Source organism: Doryrhamphus excisus, linkage group LG17 (genome assembly GCF_037039965.1).
Source record: "Doryrhamphus excisus strain RoL-2023G ecotype Guam linkage group LG17, RoL_Dexc_Guam_v1.1, whole genome shotgun sequence".
NCBI classification, from domain to species: Eukaryota; Metazoa; Chordata; class Actinopteri; order Syngnathiformes; family Syngnathidae; genus Doryrhamphus; species Doryrhamphus excisus.
Genome location: NC_136373.1, coordinates 12,744,870 through 12,768,362, shown reverse-complemented (window position 1 = coordinate 12,768,362; position 23,493 = coordinate 12,744,870). Strand labels below are relative to the sequence as shown.

Below are 23,493 nucleotides of genomic sequence, written 5' to 3'. Positions count from 1 at the left end.
GGTCTCCTAGCTGTAAGGTCTGCGTGCTAACCACTTGTCCACCATGCAGCCTATTTTTTAGTTTATCTTATCAAAATAAATGATTCAGCCACTTTTCTGTCAGAGGGGGATCAAGTACAAAAAATTTATAAGCTAGTGTAATTTTTTGGAAAAGTCAATAGACTTAACACCGTCTGCTCACATGTTCGAGCAAAAGTCTGCCTAGCAACAAGCAGAAAAACAACCCAAACTGCACAGAAGCATTATATAACATTGAATTCCACGTCTGATTCCGAGAGAGCGTGACGTCACTTGCTTTGTTTTGCTTGTAGTGGAGAAAAATATAAGTGCATGTCAACTGATAAGGAGGACTTGGGGAAGACCCACAATGCCAAAGGAGCTGGAAAAAGTAGTCCGTTGAGGGGGAAGTCTTATTTTAAATTATTTTATATAATTAATAATTTGTAATAATAATTTTTTATAATTTATTATTTATAATATATAATTAAAATTTATATAATTATTTTATAATAATTAATAATTATATTATTATTAAAATTATTTAAAATTTTAAATTTTGTCATTTTTTTGTGTGTGCGATTTTGGCTTTCTTTCAAACTTTCTTTTTCAAACCAAGAAGTGTCGTGGGGGGGGGCTTCTGATATTCGGGTCAATATGATATTTATTGCAGTCGATGGCAAGTATTTGAAATGAGTTACCAAAAGTGCATCTATTATTTCTATTGTTGTGGCCAGTGACAGTATGGTTCTTTTTGCCTATTTATTTCCTGCACTGATGAACTGATGCTCTCTGTCTGCTTGGTTATTATAATAATAGTAATAATAATAATAAAAATGCAAGTTTTTGCTAAATCAATCCAATTTTAGTGTTTTTTATTTCCATACAAATGTGAAGCAACTCCCAATTGATATGTTGACTATAATCATGTGTGGTACTGATGATGGTTGTGCACAATCTACCAGGCAGCGAGATGAGTGATGTATATTAAAATGGATGTTTAATTTGTGATTTTGTGCCTTTTTATGTTGGTTCTTTTTCTGTATCAATAACGCATGCCCATCCCGTCTGTCTGTCAGGTATAAGTCAAACGAAGAGTATATTTACGTTCGAGGGCGTGGCAGAGGAAAATACATATGTGGGGAGTGCGGCATCCGCTGTAAGAAGCCCAGCATGCTGAAGAAGCACATCCGAACACACACTGATGTCCGTCCATACATTTGCAAACACTGCAACTTTGCCTTCAAAACCAAAGGTTAGGGAACGGTTCACGACATATTTCAGATTTGTTTTCCACTATTCTGTGTGTTAAATGATATCCATCAATTTAAAGTCTGCTTTTTTTCATTTTTATCAATGTTGTTGAAAAAAAAAATGCCCTAGTTCTACTTCTATGCCCTGTGGAAATAGGAGGCAAGTTTTAATGTGCTTTTCATGTTCCTTCGCAGGGAACCTTACCAAACACATGAAGTCAAAAGCTCATGGGAAAAAGTGCCAGGCAATGGGAGTATCTGAACCATCCACGGATGAGCCAGAGAGTGAGGAAACAGGTACTTCAAAAAGGAAGGGAAATGCTGTTACGTGACTGAATGTGAAGAAGTGTAGCTGCTCAGCGCCGACAGCTTATGCAACCACAATGTACTATTCCCCCAACCTTTCACCCTTGCATAAGAAAAAAGTATAATATAAATAATGAAGTGAGAAGAGCCCTTCCACATTGCTCTTGTTTTTTTTTTTCATGCATCTACTTTAGCAGCAAAGGCTCATGATCTCCTCCGCCATCATGTCGTCTTTGCTGACAAGACTGCACTCATCACATCCAAGGACGCGGCGTTTAAAACCGTGACTTCATTCATTCACTCCTTCATGTCGTTTGTGAATAGAGGCTTGCTGCTTTTCATTTACATCCTGGCCTTTTCGTTTTAACATTTCAACACAGTGTGACTCCAACACACTTATATTCACCTGTCCAGTTAATGGTAATGGTTTTATTTCATTTGAACATGCATCAGATTACAATTGAATGCATCCCATAATCAGTTCACAGTTCCACATGTCCAAAAGGAGTAGGAAGAAGCAAAACTTATTAAATCCTACCCCTCCATCTGGTACTTTTACAATCAGTAACTGTTACATTTGTTCACTTCCTGCTTTCCTAATATAGTTTAAGTTTTTTTCCTAATTATTTATTTTATTTTTTAATTTGTCACATATTGAAGTATGAGGTTTTTTTATTTTTCATTTGTTATTTATTTATTTTTTTTTTCTTTTTTTTATTTAATGTAGCAAACATCAACTGCTTGTATTGTTTCTTGAATTGGCTCATCGTTGTGCATTGTTTGAGGGTCTTACTCAATCCATTCCATAGTTTGATTCCACATACTGAAATGCTATGGCTTTTTAACGTAGTCCTAGCATAGAAGTGTTTCAAATGTACTTCTTCCCTGAGATCATATTTCTCCTCTCTTGTAGAGAAGTATTGGATGACATTTTTAGCTAATTGGTTATTTTTAGCCTTATGCATTATTTTAGCTGTTTGAAGATGAACTATATCAGCAAGTTTAAGTATTAGTGATTTTAGAAATAAGGAGTTAGTATGTTCTCTGTAGGCGGCATTATGAATTATCCTTACTGACCTTTTTTGCAGTACATTTAGCGAGTGAAGATTGCTTTTATAGTTATTAGCCCATATTTCCACACAATAAGTAAGATATGGTAGAACCAGAGAGCAATAAAGAGTGTGGAGTGATTTCTGATTGAGAACAAATTTAGCTTTGTTCAATATTGAAATATTTCTGGCCACCTTATGTTGTATATTTGTAATATGAGGTTTCCAGCTCATATTTTATATATAGTTAGGAAGCAATAATAAGTGTCAATGTGTTGTGATTGCTGTTGTGAAAATGTGACATAACAGATGGAAAGTTGAAGCAGTAAATGAGAGATCCCATTTTAAGGAATGGTTACATGCAAGCGGTGATGATTCAGGCTTGAATGGCGTCCCGAGGAGACCAACTGTTGTCTCGTCAGGGCCGTTCCAAAGTATTTGTAGGGAGTGCAGTCAGGCAGATGGAGGCCATACACTCTAATGAGTTGTCTTGAAGATGTTCACAGAAGTTGGATCAGCCGGTGAAGTTTGGAGTATGAGCCTCAAGATTTGCTAATCCTCTGCCAAATTGCCTCCTTGCAAGAGAAGGGAGAGCTTTGCTGTCCCTGTTTTGTAAAAAGTTGCTAAAGTTTAGCGTTAACATAGTTGTTTATTATTCCCCATAGTAGTAGTAGTTGCCCTATGTGTGTTTACTTACCCCAGAGAGGGCCGCATAATATAAAATCAAAGTATAGGGGGGGCCAGTTTGATATTTTACATTTTGTAAACAAACACTTATCTGGTCCGGGTCACCGGGTCAGCAGTCTCAGTAGGGAAGCCCGGACTTCCCGGTCCCCAGCCACCTCCTCCATCTCCAGGAGGACACCATGGCGTTCTCAGGTTCTTTCTGTCAATAGATAGGTAGATATGCTAAAGATTTTGTGTAATAGGTGACAAAGTGTTGTATTACTTTTTCTTCACGGATCCTTTTTTCCATTATTGATGTTGGTGTTTTTTAATTGTGTTGTTAATTTAATTTTAAAAGTGGTAACTGAAACATAAACAGAAAAAATAAAACAAAATTCCAATACTGCTCATGTTGCAGGCTAAATACACACCAGCTAACAGTTAGCTAACACACGTACATCAACTACAAATGCAAGCTAGCAGTAGCATGAAGTTAGCAAACTTGACAAAACAAGTACAACTTTTGAAATAGAAAATGCATCTATGTAAGTACTTTATACACCAATATACTTACAAAGACAACAATTTCCCAAGAAACAAGCGTTTAAAGCAACTTTCAGCGTGTTTGTGAGGTTTTCCCGTTTAGTTTCTGCCGTGAGGCCAGCCTGCTTTTCACCGAGAGAAAACGACAAAGCTTGTCTATTACTATATGCGAGAGCACTCACTCGCTCGTGGCCCAAAAGGATACTTTCTAGAGAAGATGACTCACTCTGTAAACTTTTTAACCTTAGCGTTTTTAACAGTATTTATTAGAACTTTTAGCTATTTATTACTTTCATTTTAACTCACTTATGATTCGTATGAATTATTATTGTCTTTGACCCAAAGACATGACAACTTCAACTCTCTTCTTGTCAACATTGTGACTCATAAAATCACACATTTTTCCTAACTTGATTTCTCAAAGGTTGCAAGTTCATTCTTTGTTTTGTTACTAATATTGTGAACATTTTGCGGAATTATTATGAAAGTGGGCTGCACGGTGGACGATTGGTTAGCACGGCTAGGAGACCCGAGTTCGATTCCACGCTCGTCCATATCTGTGTGGAGTTTGCATCTTTTCTCCGGGTACTCCGGTTTCCTCCCACATTCCAAAAACATGCTAGGTTAATTAGCGACTCCAAATTGTCCATAGGTATGAATGTGAGTGTGAATGGTTGTTTGTCTATATGTGCCCTGTGATTGGCTGGCCACCAGTCCAGGGTGTACCCCGCCTCTCGCTTGAAGACAGCTGGGATCGGCTCCAGCACCCCCCGTGACCCTTGTGAGGATAAGCGGTAGAAAATGAATATTATAATATTATGCTCATACGTTTTTTGTCATAATGTTCCAATTTTATTCATGTCAATATTATGACTTTATTCAAATATTTCTATTTTATTCTCATAAAATTGTTGCTGTTTTTTTTCACATTTTTAAATTTTTTTTGCTTTCTTTGTTGTTTTTTTGCTGCTTTTTTTTCAAACTTTCTTCTTGTCGATTTTCACAATTTGATTCGATTTCATAATTATAACTTTCTGCACGATTTTCAAAAACTGACAACTTTATTTGTCGTCACTGTGTGACAAGGCCGAGAGCAAAATGGCCTCTAAAATGGCTCGTACTTCCGCTAATGTCTGACGTCAAGTAGGGTGCCATCCTGGTGTAATGGAGTATTAATGTAGTAATAATGGAGAGTATTTTTATGTTTTTCAGGGGGGCGCGAGGAGCGTGCCTGTTACTCAGAGGAGCAGGAAGAACACCAGTTTTCCAACGTCGAGGAGTCTGAGGACGAAGACGACAATGATGATGACGATGACGAAGACGAGGAAGAGGACCCTCCTTCCTCTTGTTCATCCGACACCCATGTATCGACAGGGGGTCGTTCCAAATGCAGCGGGCGCTCTCGGCAGTGTACTCCAGAGCCCGAGCGTGCAGGCCCAAGTCCCAGTCCCGGCTTGGAGTCCCCCCTAAGGGGGACTTGGCACAGTCGACGTGCCGCCTCACCGGGCAGCAGAAGAGCACTGTTCTCCCGACGGAGCTGGAAGGCATCACCGAGAACCTTCTCCCCCAGCAGTGAGAGCTGTTCCCCCAGTCAGAGTCTGTCCCCGCGCCTGGAGCTGTCCTCACCCGTCCACAGCCTCTCCCCGAGGACGGAGCTACCCTCACCCAGCCGACAAGTGTCACCGTCCCCTGAAAGAGGACCCTCTCCCGTCAGACCCATCTCTCCTCTCCGTCCCATCTTGTCGGGCTGCTACAGGTTATCACAAGCGAGGACGCCGCCCTTGCCGGTTGGAGTGCAGCAGAGGACGCTTGGATATCTTCCCTGGGAACACCTCGGTACAAAGGGTAGCTACGTGAAAGTGGTAAGTCGGCTTCTGGATTTTAAAATTCATTCATTTTCTAGCCTATCCCAGCTGTCTTACCCCCGGACTGGTGGCCAGCCAATCACAGGGCACATATAGACAAACAACCATTCACACTCACATTCATACCTATGGACAATTTGGAGTCGCTAATTAACCTAGCATGTTTTTGGAATGTGGGAGGAAACCGGAGTACCTGGAGAAAAGATGCAAACTCAACACAGAGATGGCTGAGGGTGGAATTGAACTCGGGTCTCTTAGCCGTGCTAACCACTTGTCCACCATGCAGCGCACTTTCATAATAATAGCACAAAATGTTCACAATATTAGTAACAAAACAAAGAATGAAATTGTAACTTGTGAAAAATCAAGTTAGGAAAAATGTGTGATTTTATGGTTCACAATGTTGACAAGAAGAGAGTTGAAGTTGTCATGTCTTTGGGTCAAAGACATTAATAATTCATACGTTTCATAAGTGAGTTAAAATGAAAGTAATAAATAGCTAAAAGTTCTAATAAATACTGTTAAAAACGCTAAGGTTAAAAAGTTTACAGAGTGAGACATCTTCTCTAGAAAGTATCCTTTTGGGCCACTAGAGAGTGAGTGCTCTCACATATAATAGACAAGCTTTGTCGTTTTCTCTCGGTGAAAAGCAGGCTGTCCTCACGGCAGAAACTAAACGGGAAAACCTCACAAACACGCTGAAAGTTGCTTTAAACGCTTGTTTCTTGGGAAATGATCGTCTTTGTAAGTATATTGGTGTATAAAGCACTTTTAAAGCAAATTTTCTATTTCAAAAGTTGTACTTGTTTTGTCAAGTTTGCTAACTTCATGCTACTGCTAGCTTGCATTTGTAGTTGATGTACGTGTGTTAGCTAACTGTTAGCTGGTGTGTATTTAGCCTGCAACATGAGCAGTATTGGAATTTTATTTTATTTTTTTTGTTTATGTTTCAGTTACCACTTATTTTTTACAAGAAAGCTTCATAAAGCAAGAAAAGCAAGCCTTGTGTGCGGAGTTTTCTTCATTGGTTCGCTGGCTGTTTAGCGGCATACAGACACATATTGTGAGGACAGCACAGAAGTATTTGTCAAATTACTAGAGAGTGAATGCTCACGCATATAGACAAGCATTTAGACAAGCTTTGAGGAAACCGGAGTACCCGGAGAAATCCCACGTATGCACGGGGAGAACATGCAAACTCCACACAGAGATGGCCGAGGGTGGAATTGAACCCTGGTCCCCTAGCTGTGAGGTCTGCGTGCTAACCACTTCTACGCCATGCAGCCACAACATAAACACAAATAAGGGTTGTTTTACATCAAATTATAAATGTATTTACAAATATAACACCATGAACTATTTACAATTTCCACATTTTCACGTTAACGTTTTACTGTAACCTTCTGCACGCTACACTCCTCCACGCTCTCTCACTTCCTTTTACGCTTTCCTTCCACACAAGACGTGAGGTTACTTGGCGACTCCAAATTGTCCATAGGTATGAATGTGAGTGTGAATGGTTGTTTGTCTATATGTGCCCTGTGATTGGCTGGGATAGGCTCCAGCATATTAGCCACCCCGTTGAGGATAAGCGGTAGAAAACGAATGGATGGATGCTTGTGTGTCATCAGTCACATTGATGAATGAATTCTGTGCTCCCTCCACAGGACAGAAGTGGTACTGCAGGGCAAGGGCAGCTATTGTCAGACGCCTTGTTTCCGCCTGCTTTTCGTCTCTCCACGTGTGAAGGTTACCCCGGCCACCAAGCAGCAGCAGCAGACAACATCTTCAGCCATCTTCCCATGCACTCCCAGCAAGCCAAGGTTCCTTATCTGATGATTCCCATCGGAGGAATTCAAATGGTACAAGCCAGGCCACGGTCCAATCCTTCCACCCCCTTGTCCCCTATGTCTCCTTCTATGGAGGGGCCCTCACCGGCCAGGTTTGACTTATTCTGGGGCGGGACCCCAGGACCCCAAGGGAGAAGGACTCCCGGAAGTGACTGGTCAGACTTCCAAACAGCAGGAGCCAGTCAGTCAGGACAGAGCGGCGTCGGCGCACAAGCGCTGACTTCCAAACTGGAATTAGAGACGACAGACTCAAAGCAATATGGCAGCTCACAAAGCTCCGCCCACACATGTCGGCCCGCTAATGAGACGAGCGAGCGTTGTGTCAAAGACGGACGCCCCGAATCGTCGTTCAGTTCCCTGCGGCTGATTGGACAGCGGCCAGATGGGGAGGAGCCACCTTGTGGGCGTGAGCAGGTGGAAACAGGAAGTAGAGTAGACGCGGCGAGAAGACACCAGAGCACCTAATAGCGTCGATTACTTTGATGCATCTCCAAGTTTGCTTTATCAGTCGTGAGACAATTTGCTTTCTTTTTTTATACCATTTTCAAAACTTAACTTAAATGTTTGGCAATATTCAGGTTTGTCATTAAAAAATGCACTTTTTTTCTTTGTGAAATAATGTTTCTGTAAATGTATATATGAAAATGATATATAAATATAAAGTTCCTGTATCTGTATTGATACCGGTAATCTTACTGTCTGTTTAAATATGCGTCAAGGTAATATGAGCATTTGTAAATGACCAAAATCTTTAATCATGAATTACATTTTTCTTTATCAAGTTGTTTTTTTTTCCAGTATTACTCCAATTGTAGTTACTTGTGCCTTTTCTGTCCGGGTTTGTGTTTTGAGATGTATAGTACAGATAGAACATGAGAAGGCTGTGAAAACTTTATATTGGAATTTTGTGTCATTACGGAAGATTTATATTTGGTGTTTTTTGTTTTTGTTCTTAATACTGTTGCTTTAATTCCAGGGTAACCAAGCGTCACATTGATGATATATTGAAGGAGCAGCAGAAAGCCGTCAAAGGAAATGCACTGAAGTTCTATTTTTTATTGTAAGAGACTTTTGGATGAGGTATGTCTTTACAGGGACGAGCGCTCCTTATTTATTGCTATTTGATGACAATGGTCGTTGTTGTTTTATTTTGTACTCTTTGTTATTGGAGAAAAACATGTTTTCTTTTCTTACTATTTTTCATGATGTCCGTGTGATTTGAACTGGTGAACAAAAATGAGGGATTGACTGGTACCGACGGATCAAGTGCCCTGCAAATTTGTCACACAACCAAATTTGCAGTCATTGGGGAAAAAAAATAAAACAAAAAAAAACATTGCACCAAACAGTCTTTGGCTTGTGTTTTTTATTTAGTTTTTGTATCGTTTGTAAGAGTGGCCGAAGTGTGTGTGAGGGAATTTTGCATATACTCAAGCAATGAGGATACGTGATGTGTATATTTAACTTGTAATACCCCAGATACACCTATGTTTGGCGCTGTGAACAGCCACGCAGATTGAACCGAGTGACTTTCCAAAACAGAAGAAGAACGAAATAACGCGCGTAACTTCGCTGTCTACCGCTTATGGACGTGTTATTACTTCCACAAACTCGTTATGGAGTATAAGGGAACGAAATCTAAGAAGAATGTTGACTGGGGTGAGTTATGTCCGTCTAAATGTTCAGATATGATGGATTTTTTGTCAACGCTCACTTCTGGTCACGTGACGACGTGTGTGACGTCATCGTTCTCGTGTAGCCTAGCTGCACTGAAGCTAACACTCTAGAAGGCTGAAACGATAAAATACCCTAACCCTATTTTCAAAATAACCCAAATAACCTAAAAATATCCTATTTCGACCCGAAAACCTCTTGTCAACAAATTTAAATACGTTTCTTGACCAAAACGTATTTTACAAAAAATATTTTTAGCTCAGAGCAACTACACATAGGTAGTCGGATTTGCGGAACAGAGAGGACTGTTTGCTATTTGTAGTAGTGATGTTTAATTATGGTATACACACTAATGAAACCATTATATGTTTTTATTTCTGTATAATTATTTTTATTTAATTCCTGCACACTATTATACTGCAGGGCAAGTCTCCAGCACATTTCCATTTTAAAAATACAATTCAACAAAAGTAAAAAAAATTAAAAATCACAAATTTTTACAAGAATAAAGTCAAATGTGGGGAAAGAAGGTTTAATCTATCAAGAAAAAGTGATTAATTTCCAAGAATATTGTAAAATTATGGAAAAAATTATTTTGGTACCACAAAGAAAAAATAAGAACAAAAACATATTTTTTTTAAAGTTGTAGTTTTGTGAGAAATAAATAAGTTTGCCATTTTTCTTTTAAAGAATAATGTCCAAATATTATGAGAATAACATCACCACCACAAGATCATTCACAAGAAAAAAGTTGAAATGGTTGAAAATAAAACAATAAATGGGGAAAAAAATGAAAAGAAAACCAACACATTGAAATTATCAGTAATGTTATGAGAATAAAGTAGAAATATTGAAATACAGTCATGATATTGTTATAAAGAATGGTAACATTATGACATTTGTTTTACCATCTTAACGTTGTGAGGGTATCACAACAATTTTTACATTGTTAGTAACAAAACAAAGAATAAAGTTTTTGTGTAATAATATAATATTACACAATGTACTTGAAGTATATATAACTTGTTAGCATATCTATCCCATATTCTTTGATTTTATATGCATCCTTCACTGGGAAAAGTTTTTAATTTTAGTTTTCTTTTTCAAGGTTGAAAAAGGTTGTGTACTGTTTTTTTAAAAAAAAAGGTATGATAATTTTAAGAAGTCATACGTTCTTCATGGTTGCAAATATGATCCCTTATCTATTTCTTGCAGCATCATTCAAAGAAATTTATTCTGTATATCTTGTATTTTCATATTTTGTATTTCATATTTTGTACTTTTTCATTCTTTTTTAATAGATGTGTATGCACCTACTATACCAAAACAAATTCCTAGTATGTGTTTGATCATACATGGCAATAAACCATTTCTGATTCTGATTCTGATTCTGATTCTGAAAGAATCATTGTCATGGTAACACACACACATGCAGTGTAGCACAAACCCAGCATGACCACTAGAGGTCCTCGTTCAGTCACTTACCGAAAGCAGCTGGTGGCTGATCGCCTCCTCGAAAGCAACGCGAGTGGTTGTCATCGTTGGGACAGTTCAAGTCCGTTCCCATAGCAATCTTTGTACATAAGCTAAGGGAGTCGCTAACATTGGACATTTTAAATGTAAAATACCCACTTTATTGTTTTGAGGAGAAAAAGTTTATATTATTGGTACTTTTCTTTTGGAATGAGGTGTATACAAAGGTTACATTCTTTCCGTTTGAGCAAATTGAAATATTTGGGTCCATGTCTACGTGACTAGTGATATAGGCTATAACCACTAGGAAGTACGCTGTAAATGCTAACATATTTATGTCTAAAATGGCTTATTTTCTATTATTATGTCGACTATAATTAGGTAATGCAACTGTAATAGTAGTGCATTGTTTGAGGGGCTTACTCAATCCATTCCATATTTTTCATTTTTTTTCTTCATTTTATTTTTTATTTTTTATTTTTTATTTTTTATTTTTTATTTTTTATTTTTTATTTTTTATTTTTTATTTTTTATGTTTTATTTTTTATTTTTTATGTTTTATTTTTTATTTTTTATTTTTTATTTTTTATTTTTTATTTTTTATTTTTTTATTTTTTTTTATTATTTTTTTTATTTTTTTTAATTATTTTTATTTTTTATTTTTTATTTTTTATTTTTTATTTTTTATTTTTTATTTTTTATTTTTTATTTTTTATTTTTTATTTTTTATTTTATTTATTTTTTATTTTTTATTTTTTATTTTTTATTTTTCATTTTTCATTTTCATTTTCATTTTTTATTTTTTATTTTTTATTTTTTATTTTTTATTTTTTATTTTTTATTTTTTATTTTTTATTTTTTATTTTTTATTTTTTATTTATATACCTTATGTTGTATATTTGTAATATGAGGTTTCCAGCTCATATGTTGAGATGAACATAGGGGTGTTATTTCATGTGTACTGGTCTCTAATCACGGTAAAAGCCATTTAAACAGATTTTCCATGCTGAAATCATCACTGAAATCAATTCACTTATCACGGACAGGTGTGGAACCAATTTACCGTGATAAACGAGGGATTACTGTATAAAGCATCGGCTTGTGTTGCTATTGTGAGGCATTCACTGTACTGTGAGTTATTGTAAAAAGCATAGCCCATCCGAATTCCTTAGGGAAGGGGATATTATTTTCCTCTTAACATAAGGATGTGTGGAATGTGTGACATGGCCACACAGCATCAGCACTGTATAGATTTGACAACACATTCTTGCTTCAGAGGTTACAAGTTCAGTTCCCGCAGGAGTGCAGATGTTCTGGTCTCCACAGGCATCCCATCACTTAAGCAGCTCTTCAGCTGGTATAGGATGGATTTTTTTTAAAGCAGGTGTTCAATGTAACCTTCTGGTTGAGCATGTTGTGCGAAGCCCTCTCTGTCATGTCACGTCACAGCAGGCGTCCCACAACTGGGCCACACTCAGTGGTGATGCTGGTTGAGCTTTACGTAACTTCCTCCTTGTGGTTCCTGTATGGACGGACATGGGAGGTACGGAATGCCGCAAATCAGATTCATTATGAGATTTATTATTGTCCAGATTTTATTGTTATTGTATTAATGCAGCACAAACTGATGCAGCACAAACTGATGCTTTAAACCAGGGGTCTCAAACACGCGGCCCGCGGGCCAAATGTGGCCCGCAGGACACTAGTTTGAGGCCCCCGCCTTGATATGAAAGTTTAATGTTAGTGTGGCCCGCGCAAGTTTGATATGGATGCTGTATGGTATCATGTACCCAGAAAAAATTATTACGTTTGATTAATGTTCATGTTAAAGGTTAAATAACTGTTAATAGTTATCCTCCCTATCCGTGTGGAAGTGGTAAGTTTTTGGCGATTTAAGTTTAAAGGAAATAACTTGAAGGCTACCGTTTAGGTCGCTAGCTCTCTAGCTTGCGAGTTAGCATGTGTCTCAAGACCCTGCAGTTGCGCAATATGTTGTAAATAAAAAGAGTATAAATGTGACTATAGTCGTGTTTTGTCATGTCTACAGGGCTCTAATAATGCTTTGTTCATTTTAATCTGAAAAAAATAATTTGTCTACCCACCAACTATATGTGGTTTCTGAAGTTTTTATTATTTGCCGTTTTATTATTATTATTATTATTATATTTATTTATTACTGATTGATGTGGCCCCCAAGTAAATTGAGTTTGAGACCCCTGCTTTAAACTTTACAAACATTGAAGTGATATAGTGTCTCTGATGCGACTCATGGCGGTAAAATGTTTTCTTTATCCGCTGAAGTATTATTACCTTTCTCCGCCACTCCTTTCCTGTGATGTGGTGCCACCAGCAGGAAGCACAAGGTAGCAACATGATTTGTGTTTATGCTGATTGTGAGCTAGTGGTTTGAGTCGATGACCCTGTTTTTTTTTGTTCATATTGAGTGAATGTTTGCTAAGCTACACAGTAAATACAATAATACAATACCAGCAAATACAATAGCGTTTCCTTAAAGGGGACCTATGATGTTCATTTTGTATTGAGTTGTGGACTCCTGTAAAGCAGCTACACACAATAGCATCACAAAAAGCTTTCTAGTTCTTCCAGAATCTGCACCTATTCAGCTGTATTTCTTTGGATTTCACCGTTCCTGTGAAAACGATCTGTTTTAATGTATTCCAGGCACAGCCGCTCCGCTGTGGTCGGTCACACTCATTAGTACTTAAAAGGACGTCCGGTTTGTGCCGCTAGCTGCAAACAATATGGGAGTTGCTAATAAACGGCAATGTAGACAATGCTTTTAACATGCAGCCATACTGTATGTGTTGGATCCTGAATCTGATCCAGAAGCAGAGACTGGACAGTCCGAAGTTTCTCAAGAAAAGACGTTAATTCAAGACGTTTCTCAATGGTAAGTCGCTTTAGCATTTTAGCGTTCTTTAGCTCTTCTGACACTTCCAAACAACCAAGTAACATTGGAAAGGCTCTAGGCTTCAGCAAGTTTATCATATTGACCCATTTTCCAAAACAGCCCATTGTGAACTGCCGTTGATTAAAATGCATTTGTTTTGCTGGTCGGGAATCAGTGTCCACTCCTCTGTGACATCACAAAGGGCCAGTTTTACCACGCCTTTTGAAACCGAGCGTTTTGAGCTATCCCAAACTTCTTTCAGGGCTCACTTCTGAACCTTTGGCATCGTTTAACACGAGAATACAACATTCTAATTATATTTATAGGTCAGAAAAGTGGGAAAAGCAAAAGGGGAGGGTAAAAGGTCAAAAATTATATATGCAATGCAAATATGTAATATAATGGTATGAATAAAAATGAAAATAAAATATGATTCTAGACATATACAGGAGAGACGCAGCACGCAAAACTTTAAATTATTATTATTTATTAAAAATTATTTAAATTATTTGTGCAATTTACTGTTCACGCTGTACATTGTTGTTCATATTTGATGTCATATACTTATTCACCACATTATTATTATTATTATTATTATTATTATTATTATTATTATTATTATTATTATTATTATTATTGTTATTATTATTATTATTATTATTATTATTATTATCTCTCTCTCTCTATCTATCTATCTATCTATCTATCTATCTATCTATCTATCTATCTATCTATCTATCTATCTATCTATCTATCTATCTATCTATCTATCTATCTATCTATCTATCTATCTATCTATCTATCTATCTATCTATCTATCTATCTATCTATCTATCTATCTATCTATCTATCTATCTATCTATCTATCTATCTATCTATCTATCTATCTATCTATCTATCTATCTATCTATCTATCTATCCATCCATCCATCCATCCATCCATCCATCCATCCATCCATCCATCCATCCATCCATCCATCCATCCATCCATCCATCCATCCATCCATCCATCCATCCATCCATCCATCCATCCATCCATCCATCCATCCATCCATCCATCTATCTATCTATCTATCTATCTATCTATCAAACCATCCATCCCATGAAGGCTCCATGGCAGGCAACTGTGGGCGGAGCCTTTGTTGTGACATCACAGGGAGAGGTAGAGTATAAAAGAGTCCCACAAACTGAACAGCGGCATAGTGACAACACAGCAATGACCACACAACTGGACAACATGTGGTCTCACGTGACTGTTTTACTTCTCATCACGCTTTGGGCATCTGTGCAAGATGGTGAGTGTGCTTTTAGCATCCTGTTTTATGCGTACACCATATTGGCTCATTCAGGCCAGGGAGGATGTAGTCGACATGACACAAGCTGTTCACCTGCATCGCATCCACCTTTAAGTGTGTCACCTGTTCAGTGCGACACTTGATTTATTTCAAATGTGGCGGTTGCTCAGCATAAATTGTCTTTCATGTTGTACACGCCGTGTGCAAGCATGTTTTTGACAGGTCAAGGAGCACAGGAACCATTTTGCAAACAAGCTCATCCAATGACCAACAAGTTGTGCAAAAATAGAATAAATACAATAGTCATGGAAAAAACGTATGCCTGGTATAACTAAATGTACATTAGTTTTAATGAGTTTAATTTAAGAGCTGATGTCTAGCAACTTCCATGCTTTTCTAGAGAATAACTATAGCTATATATTACTCATATGAGCAGTTTTTGTTGTCATCATCATATTTATCCAAATAAAGGTAAATAAAGAGTGATCCAAGAATAGTTTCCATGACTGTAGATAGAATACAACACGTTGCTTTAAATAGTATGGACAATTTAAAGACTTTTAAAAGGGCTTTTATGACCTATGGGAGCTTCTGACATTTATGGTTTTATTAAAAAAAAACAATAATAAGTATTGTCTTTGTTAAAAAATAAAAAAATAATAAATAAAAAAAGTTAATTCAGTAGCCATTTATAATACAAAGAGCATATTTTTGTTACTTAAATGTGTTTTCTCCTTGCCAATTTGAGAACCAAGTAAACAACAATTATACAAATTCAGACAAAATAAAAATAAAACCCATAAGACAAATTATTTTGTCTTATGGGTTTTATTTTTATTTTTTAATTCAGAAAAAAATTAAAAAATAAAACCCATGAGACAAATTTTTTTGTCTTACGCTAAAATGCTGAATAAATAAATAAATAAACCCAAGACAATTTTTTTGTCTTATGGGTTTTATTTTTAAATTCAGAAAAAACATAAAACACATAAGACAAAAAAAATGTATTATGGGTTTTATTTTTATTTTGGTCTGAATTTTTATTTTTATTATTTACTTATTATTTATTTATTATTATTTACTTATGTGTTTTATTTTAAAATTCAGAAAAAAACACAAGACAAAAAATTGTCTTATGGGTTTTATTATGGGTTTTATTTATTTATTTTTTTCTTCTTGTCTTATTTATAAGACAAAAAATTGTCTTATGGGTTTTATTTTTATTTTTTGTATAATTTGTATTATTATTATAATTATTTACTTGGTTCTCTAATTGGCAAGGAGAAAACACATTTAAGTCACAAAAATATGCTCTTTGTATTATAAATAGCTACTTAATTAACTTAATTATACCTTTTTGTCTGTGAAGTGTGCAATAACAGTTTTTTTTAACTTAACCATCATAGCAGACCAACATCATGCCTCTATCATTCATCAATGTCATGAATTTACTGTAATATTTCATGTATGCATATGCGACTATACTAGTCGTAGGTGACTATTCAACACCCACGGAGGGAAAGGAAGTCAAAGTCTATTTTGCATAACAACATCAATCTTTGCTAGACTTTTTTTTCAATGTGTCGTTCTTGTCACTAACAGGTTCAGCAGTCCCGCCGCTGAAGACCCAGGAAGCGCATTCTAGTGATGACGTCCCACTGCCGAGGATGAGGAGCAAACGCTGTGCATGCAGCAGCGTGCTGGACTCTGAGTGTCATTACTTCTGCCACCTGGACATCATCTGGGTCAATACTGCCAGGTGAGCATGGGCAAAACATAGCATGGTAGTCCAAAGAACATATAGACACACATTATCATGGTATATTCAATGTAGTTGAATGCAACATATGAAATGGTAATGGTTTTATTTCATTTGAACCTGCATCAGATTACAATTGAATGCATCCCATAATCAGTTCACAGTTCCACATGTCCAAAAGGAGTAGGAAGAAGCAAAGCTTATTAAATCCTACCCCTCCATCTGGTACTTTTACAATCAGTAACTGTTACTTTTGTTCACTTCCTGCTTTCCTAATATAGTTTAAGTTTTTATTTTTTTATTTATTTTTTAATTTTTTACAATCAGTAACTGTTACTTTTGTTCACTTCCTGCTTTCCTAATGTAGTTTAAGTTTTTATTTTTATTTTTTTTAATTTTTACAATCAGCAACTGTTACTTTTGTTCACTTCCTGCTTTTCTAATATAGTTAAAATTTTTTTTGTTTTTTTTGTTTTGTTTTTTTTGTTTTTGTCCCGTACTGAAGTACAAGGTGATATGACCATCCAATGACATAATGTGTACCAAGACATCCTTGTATTTAGCAAACATCAACTGCTTGTATTGTTTCTTGAATTGGCTCATCGTTGTGCATTGTTTGAGGGTCTTACTCAATCCATTCCATAGTTTGATTCCACATACTGAAATGCTATGGCTTTTTAACGTAGTCCTAGCATAGAAGTGTTTCAAATGTAGTTCTTCCCTGAGATCATATTTCTCCTCTCTTGTAGAGAAGTATTGGACGACATTTTTAGCTAATTGGTTGTTTTTAGCCGTATGCATTATTTTAGCTATTTGAAGATGAACTATATCAGCAAGTGATTTTAGAAATAAGGAGTTAGTATGTTCTCTGTAGGCGGCATTATGAATTATCCTTACTGACCTTTTTTTGCAGTACATTTAGCGAATGAAGAAATTGACTTTGTCTTTGTGCAGTAAAACCACAATTTATGGCCTCGGTGGTACTTTATCACGACGACGACGACGAAGATCCGCAGGCAGGTGTACTTGTGAAAACCTGGATGACCTAACCTGTGCCGGCTTCTGCCATCACAAGTAAGTCCAAAACCAATCAGATGATACCAAGAATTCATTAACGACCTACTCTATGAGGTATGAGAGCTTGCGTGTGTTGTTTTCCAAAGGTAAACACAATTTTCCAACGGGGACACCAAGGAGTGGTGCTTTGATTTATCATCCTTTGTTGGTCTATTAATAGCCAGTGTTACTGTGCTTTCTACTTGCCCTGCAGGTCGGGATCATCAAAATAAAACAGTTGAGGTCACAGGGAGGAGATTTATATAAAGTTGACTCAGTAAGTGTGTCAATTATGTAGGCGTTCGGGATAGTGTCAGGGACTGTGTGACAATGTTGAAAACGCAGCATCACATACTTTTAACAAGTAAAGGTGTTTTCCTGATGTACACAAACATCTGGATTTTTTAAAAGTTCAGTTCTAATCTGTATTGCATACAGAGGAACATGACTAACACCGACATTGTTTTCCAGTAATGGGAACTCTTATTATGATAATTACTCATTAGTAATTACTAATGACTTTATTAGGCCGTGACTGACATTGAAATGTGTCACGTTATTATGCACTCATAAAAACGGTGTGTGAGAAAGTGCTTGATTTCTTTTTTTTTTTTGCATGTTTGTCAGAACTAAATGTTTCAGATCATGAAACAAATTCAAATATTAGTCACTGAAAACACAAGTAAACACAAAATGCAGGTTTTAAATTAAATATTTTATTATTAAGGGAAAAAAAATAAAACCTTAACGGCAACAACTGCTATCAAGCATTGCCGATAACTTGCAATGAGTGTCTTACAGCACTGTGGATGACTTCCTGCCCACTCATCTTTGTAGAATTGTTGTATTTTTGCCATATTGGAGGCTTTTCCAGCATGAAGCCTTTTTAAGGTCAATAGGATTCAGGTCAGGACTTGGACTAGGCCACTACAAAGTCTTCATTTGGTTTTTGCCCAGTGTTTTTCTTATGATGGAGTCATGAACACCGACCTTAACTGAAGGAAGTGAGGCCTACAGTTCTTTGAATGTTGCTGTGTGGGGTCTTTTGTGACCCCCTTCGGATGAGTTGTCGCTGCCCTCATTTTGGTTGGCCGGCCACTCCTAGGAAGGTTCACCACTGTGAATGTTTTTTTGCCTTTTGTGGATAATGGCTGTCATTGTGGTTTGCTGGAATCCCAAAGATGTTTACAAAAAGAGCTCAATGGGTCGGGGGCAATTATGTTTTCACACAGGACTTTTTTTCTCCCTTTATAATAAAAAGTTATATTTTAAAATAGCATTTTGTTTTCAGTTGAGTTATCGATGACCAATATTTAAAATTGAACTAAAACATTTAAGTGTGACAAACATCGGGAATGGGGGAACCACTTTTTCACACCACTTGTTTGTCACTGCAGTCGCCATTGTTCAATCTCTCGAAACTATCTCTCGAGATCTGATGACACAGATGTCAAGATTTAAATGTGACATTTCTTGTTCAGAAAATATAGTAATAAATGTATTAATTAATCATAGGATTAATGCAAATTGACTCATTTTGGTGGTCTCCATATATTACCATGTGCATGCATGTAATGGTAATGGTAATGGTTTTATTTCATTTGAACCTGCATCAGATTACAATTGAATGCATCCCATAATCAGTTCATAGTTCCACATGTCCAAAAGGAGTAGGAAGAAGCAAAGCTTATTAAATCCTACCCCTCCATCTGGTACTTTTGCAATCAGTAACTGTTACATTTGTTCACTTCCTTCTTTCCTGATATATATTTTTTTAAATAAAAAAATATTTCTGAATTAAAAAATAGATATTTTTTATTTAAAAAATAAAATAAAAATAAATAAAATAAATAAATATATATATTTTATTTGTATAATTTTTAATATCGTTCAAGTTTTTTTATTTAATTTAATTTAATTTTATTTTTTATTTTTGTCATGTACCGAAGTACGTACAAGGTGATTTGACCATCCAATGACATAATGGGTACCATAGTAAGTGTCAATATAGTGATATGTATAGCACATCATGACTGGTTCAAGACTCTTCATCCTTGTATTTAGCAAACATCAACTGCTTGTATTGTTTCTTGAATTGGCTCATCGTTGTGCATTGTTTGAGGGTCTTACTCAATCCATTCCATAGTTTGATTCCACATACTGAAATGCTATGGCTTTTTAACGTAGTCCTAGCATAGAAGTGTTTCAAATGTACTTCTTCCCTGAGATCATATTTCTCCTCTCTTGTAGAGAAGTATTGGATGACATTTTTAGCTAATTGGTTATTTTTAGCCTTATGCATTATTGTAGCTGTTTGAAGATGAACTATATCAGCAAGTTGAAGTATTAGTGATTTTAGAAATAAGGAGTTAGTATGTTCTCTGTAGGCGGCATTATGAATTATCCTTACTGACCTTTTTTGCAGTACATTTAGCGAGTGAAGATTGCTTTTATAGTAGTTATTAGCCCATATTTCCACACAATAAGTAAGATATGGTAGAACCAGAGAGCAATAAAGAGTGTGGAGTGATTTCTGATTGAGAACAAATTTAGCTTTGTTCAATATTGAAATATTTCTGGCCACCTTATGTTGTATATTTGTAATATGAGGTTTCCAGCTCATATTTTCATCTATTGTGATCCCCAGAAATGTATTTTCCTTCACCCTTTCAATGTCTACACCGTCTATTTGTATTTGCTGGTACGTGTCCTTTCTGCTGTTCCTTGAAATCATATTCCTAAAGAGACAGTTCAAAACACTTAGCATCTTGAGGTGATTTTTCTAGTAATAACACAAAGAAAAATTCAAGCTTTAAACATTTTGTTATTTTCCCCCCACAGAGGTGCAGCAAGAAGGTCCAAAACTGATTGATAAAGGAAACAAAATATGCCAAACATCCACCAAACGGCACCAAAAAAAAAAACCCAATGATGCTCCTTAGATGGCGAAGCAAGCTGACACGCGTCCATCAGGGGAGGCTGATGGACCATAAGGACGTGCGTCCGTTCTGGAAATGTGTGAACGGTGCAAAAAGACAGAGGTCTGCGAACACACCACGCAAATAGAGCACTTTGCCTCCAGTTGTCAAAGTGTCGTCGAAGTCATTCTGTCACCGGAACGAGATAACGGGCGGAATAGTGTAGAGCGTGGAGTCCCATTGCCTGCTCAGGGGGACTGGTGGTGCATGATGGATCGGGTTTCATCAACACCGAATGGACAGAAGACACAAAACTGAGAACTGGCCCTTTGTATGTTTATGTTCATCCTGGAACTGAAAGTCTTCCCAGAAGAGTAAAAAAAAAACTTCCTGTCCCAATACTTTTGCATATACTAATTGAGCCAATCTGTAGGCTTGATCTCTTTTGTTTACCGAAATAAACCGGCGCCCTGATGCATGTTGTGGTTGCTTGTTTTGTCACCTTTGACCTTTAGTGTTTGCTTTAGGAAAATGTACCGCGTCAATGAGCAAAATCACCTACAGGGTCCCATAGGACCTTCATGGGGGACGAGCAAACACATCTGTGACTTCAAAAGGAGGCCCCGGAATGGATGAATGATCCAGGAATGCACGCATGAATCAATAATAAGTTGACTTGCTATTCAGAGCCAGTGCAGACGCTGTTATCACAAGGATCCCGGGCAAAGAATGCGCGGTTTAGTAACATTGCTTAAGGGGTGGAAAGGGACGTACAAAGCGGCCTGTCGCCCTGCGATATGCTTGCACAGGAACGTGGAACTTTATGTTTTTTGCATACTTGTCCCACTTAAATTGTTCTTATCCATCCATGAATCCATTTCATATACTGTTTATCCTCATTAGGGTTATGGGGTGGTATGCTGGAGCCTATCCCAGCTGACTTCAGGCGAAAGGCGGGGTACACCCTTGACTGGTGGCCAGCAAATCATAAATGGTTCATATCATCAAATCAAATATCAGTCAATTACAACACAACTGAACACAAAATATTGTTTCTAAATGAAACCTTTTGTTACTAGGGAGGCCCTGTGGGAAAAGGTGACCCCCCCCCTTTTTTTGGAAGGTGTGTGTACCATTACATTCATTCATTTTCTACCGCTCTTTCCTCACAAGGGTCACGGGGGTGCTGGAGCCTATCCCAGCTGTCTTCCAGCGAGGGGCGGGGTACACCCTGGACTGGTCGCCAGCCAATCACAGGGCACATATAGACAAACAACCATTCACACTCACATTCATACCTATGGACAATTTGGAGTCGCCAATTAACCTAGCATGTTTTTGGAATGTGAGAGGAAACCGGAGTACCCGGAGAAAACCCACGCATGCACGGGGAGAACACGCAAACTCCACACAGAGATGGCCGAGAGTGGAATTGAACCCTGGTCTCCTAGCTGTGAGGTCTGTGCGGTAACCACTCGTCCGCCGTGCCGCCTTGTGCCATTACATCATAATGTAATTTACATAAAGTAACACCACATTTCATTAAAAAAACATAATACAAACAGTAAAATATGGTGGTGGTAGTGTGATGGTCTGGCTGTTTTGCTGCTTCAGGACCTGGAAGACTTGCTAAATAATAAATGGAACCTTTATACTCAGTATAGTTAATCCAGACCCCATTCACGGTGCAATATCTGATCAACCTCCATGTGCAATATTAAGGGCTTTAAATGCAATATATTAAGTTTTATGTGAAGTATTTCCATAATGCCTCATATTAACTCTCTAACAAGATCTCAGTGTATAGACTAGTCATATATCTCATCTCGTCTCATATTATCTACATACTGTATTGTATATAACTCTGGGAAAAACTGTTGATTTTGTTAATCTTGCTGCTCAGTGTGGCCCAACCAATTAGATTTAGGGGGCAATCACTTTTTCCACACAGGGTCATTTAGGTTTGGATATTTTTTTCTCTCGTAATAATAAAATGTTTATTTAAAAAAAAAAGGCATTTTGTGTTCAATTTGTATTCTCATTGACTTATATTTTAATTGTTTTGATGGTTTTAAACATGTAAGTGTTGAAAACTCAACTACTGAATGTAAAAATGTTAATAACGTTCTAGTGGTTAGCGCGCAGACCTCACAGCTAGGAGACCAGGGTTCAATTCCACCCTCGGGCATCTCTGTGTGGAGTTTGCATGTTCTCCCCGTGCATGCGTGGGTTTTCTCCGGGTACTCCGGTTTCCTCCCACATTCCAAAAACATGCTAGGTTAATTAGCGACTCCAAATTGTCCATAGGTATGAATGTGATTGTGAATGGTTGTTTGTCTATATGTGCCCTGTGATTGGCTGGCCACCAGTCCAGGGTGTACCCCGCCTCTCGCCCGAAGACAGCTGGGATAGGCTCCAGCACCCCCTGCGAAGAAAAAGCGGTAGAAAATGAATGAATGAAAAATAAGTTTAAAAACTACTGTAATGGCAGTTGTCCACTAGATGGCAAACTCGAGTCAAGCTGTAATGGCGTTTCCACAGCATGGTGGCCAAACCTGGACAAATGATCTGTATTTTCTGTACCTATTTAGCGGAATGCATTCTAGAAATGTTCAACACAAATGTAAATACGTTTGTATGTACCTTTACTTTTAGCTTGTGACACGTTCACGTCGCAAAATTGGACGCGTGTTGTTATATAGCTTGCTATGAACTGTTGCAAATGGTAAATAAATACACGTTTTGGTAGTGTGTCTAAATAAATGTATTTATTAACAGCATTTTGTAGAGCAAAATCATCGACAATGGTGGAAGCGTCCTAGCTAGTAGCTGGCTAATAACCCCATCACCCGCCCTTCTCCTCACCCGTATCGTTTGG

General features: G+C 37.2%; 2 protein-coding genes across 5 annotated transcripts in view; both read left to right on the top strand.

Moving 5' to 3' along the window:
• The window catches only part of hivep3b (HIVEP zinc finger 3b), a 71,689-nt gene extending 62,797 nt beyond the window's left edge, over positions 1-8,892 (top strand). For all 4 annotated transcript variants that reach the window (XM_058083367.2, XM_058083365.2, XM_058083366.2 and 1 more), the window contains 4 exons: positions 1,077-1,252; positions 1,446-1,547; positions 5,027-5,676; positions 7,347-8,892. In XM_058083367.2, the coding sequence (XP_057939350.2) occupies positions 1,077-1,252; positions 1,446-1,547; positions 5,027-5,676; positions 7,347-7,994 (1,576 nt within the window). In that variant the 3' untranslated portion in view covers positions 7,995-8,892. The remainder of the gene's footprint in view (positions 1-1,076; positions 1,253-1,445; positions 1,548-5,026; positions 5,677-7,346) is intronic.
• A 5,910-nt stretch (positions 8,893-14,802) lies between these two features.
• Positions 14,803-21,085, top strand: LOC131137216 (endothelin-1). Its single transcript, XM_058084899.2, has 4 exons — positions 14,803-14,882; positions 16,485-16,641; positions 17,596-17,715; positions 20,539-21,085. Exons 1-4 carry the CDS (start codon positions 14,804-14,806, stop codon positions 20,567-20,569), a joined length of 387 nt encoding a protein of 128 aa, XP_057940882.2. The 5' UTR covers position 14,803; the 3' UTR covers positions 20,570-21,085.
• Positions 21,086-23,493: the final 2,408 nt, after the last annotated feature.

Excerpts from the sequence above, each read along its gene's own strand:
- LOC131137216 (XM_058084899.2), top strand. The coding sequence starts at position 14,804 with ATGACCACACAACTGGACAACATGTGGTCTCACGTGACTGTTTTACTT. Across the intron at positions 14,883-16,484 it reads TTGGGCATCTGTGCAAGATG|GTTCAGCAGTCCCGCCGCTG; the intron begins GTGAGTGTGCTT and ends TGTCACTAACAG. Across the intron at positions 16,642-17,595 it reads ATCTGGGTCAATACTGCCAG|TAAAACCACAATTTATGGCC; the intron begins GTGAGCATGGGC and ends GTCTTTGTGCAG.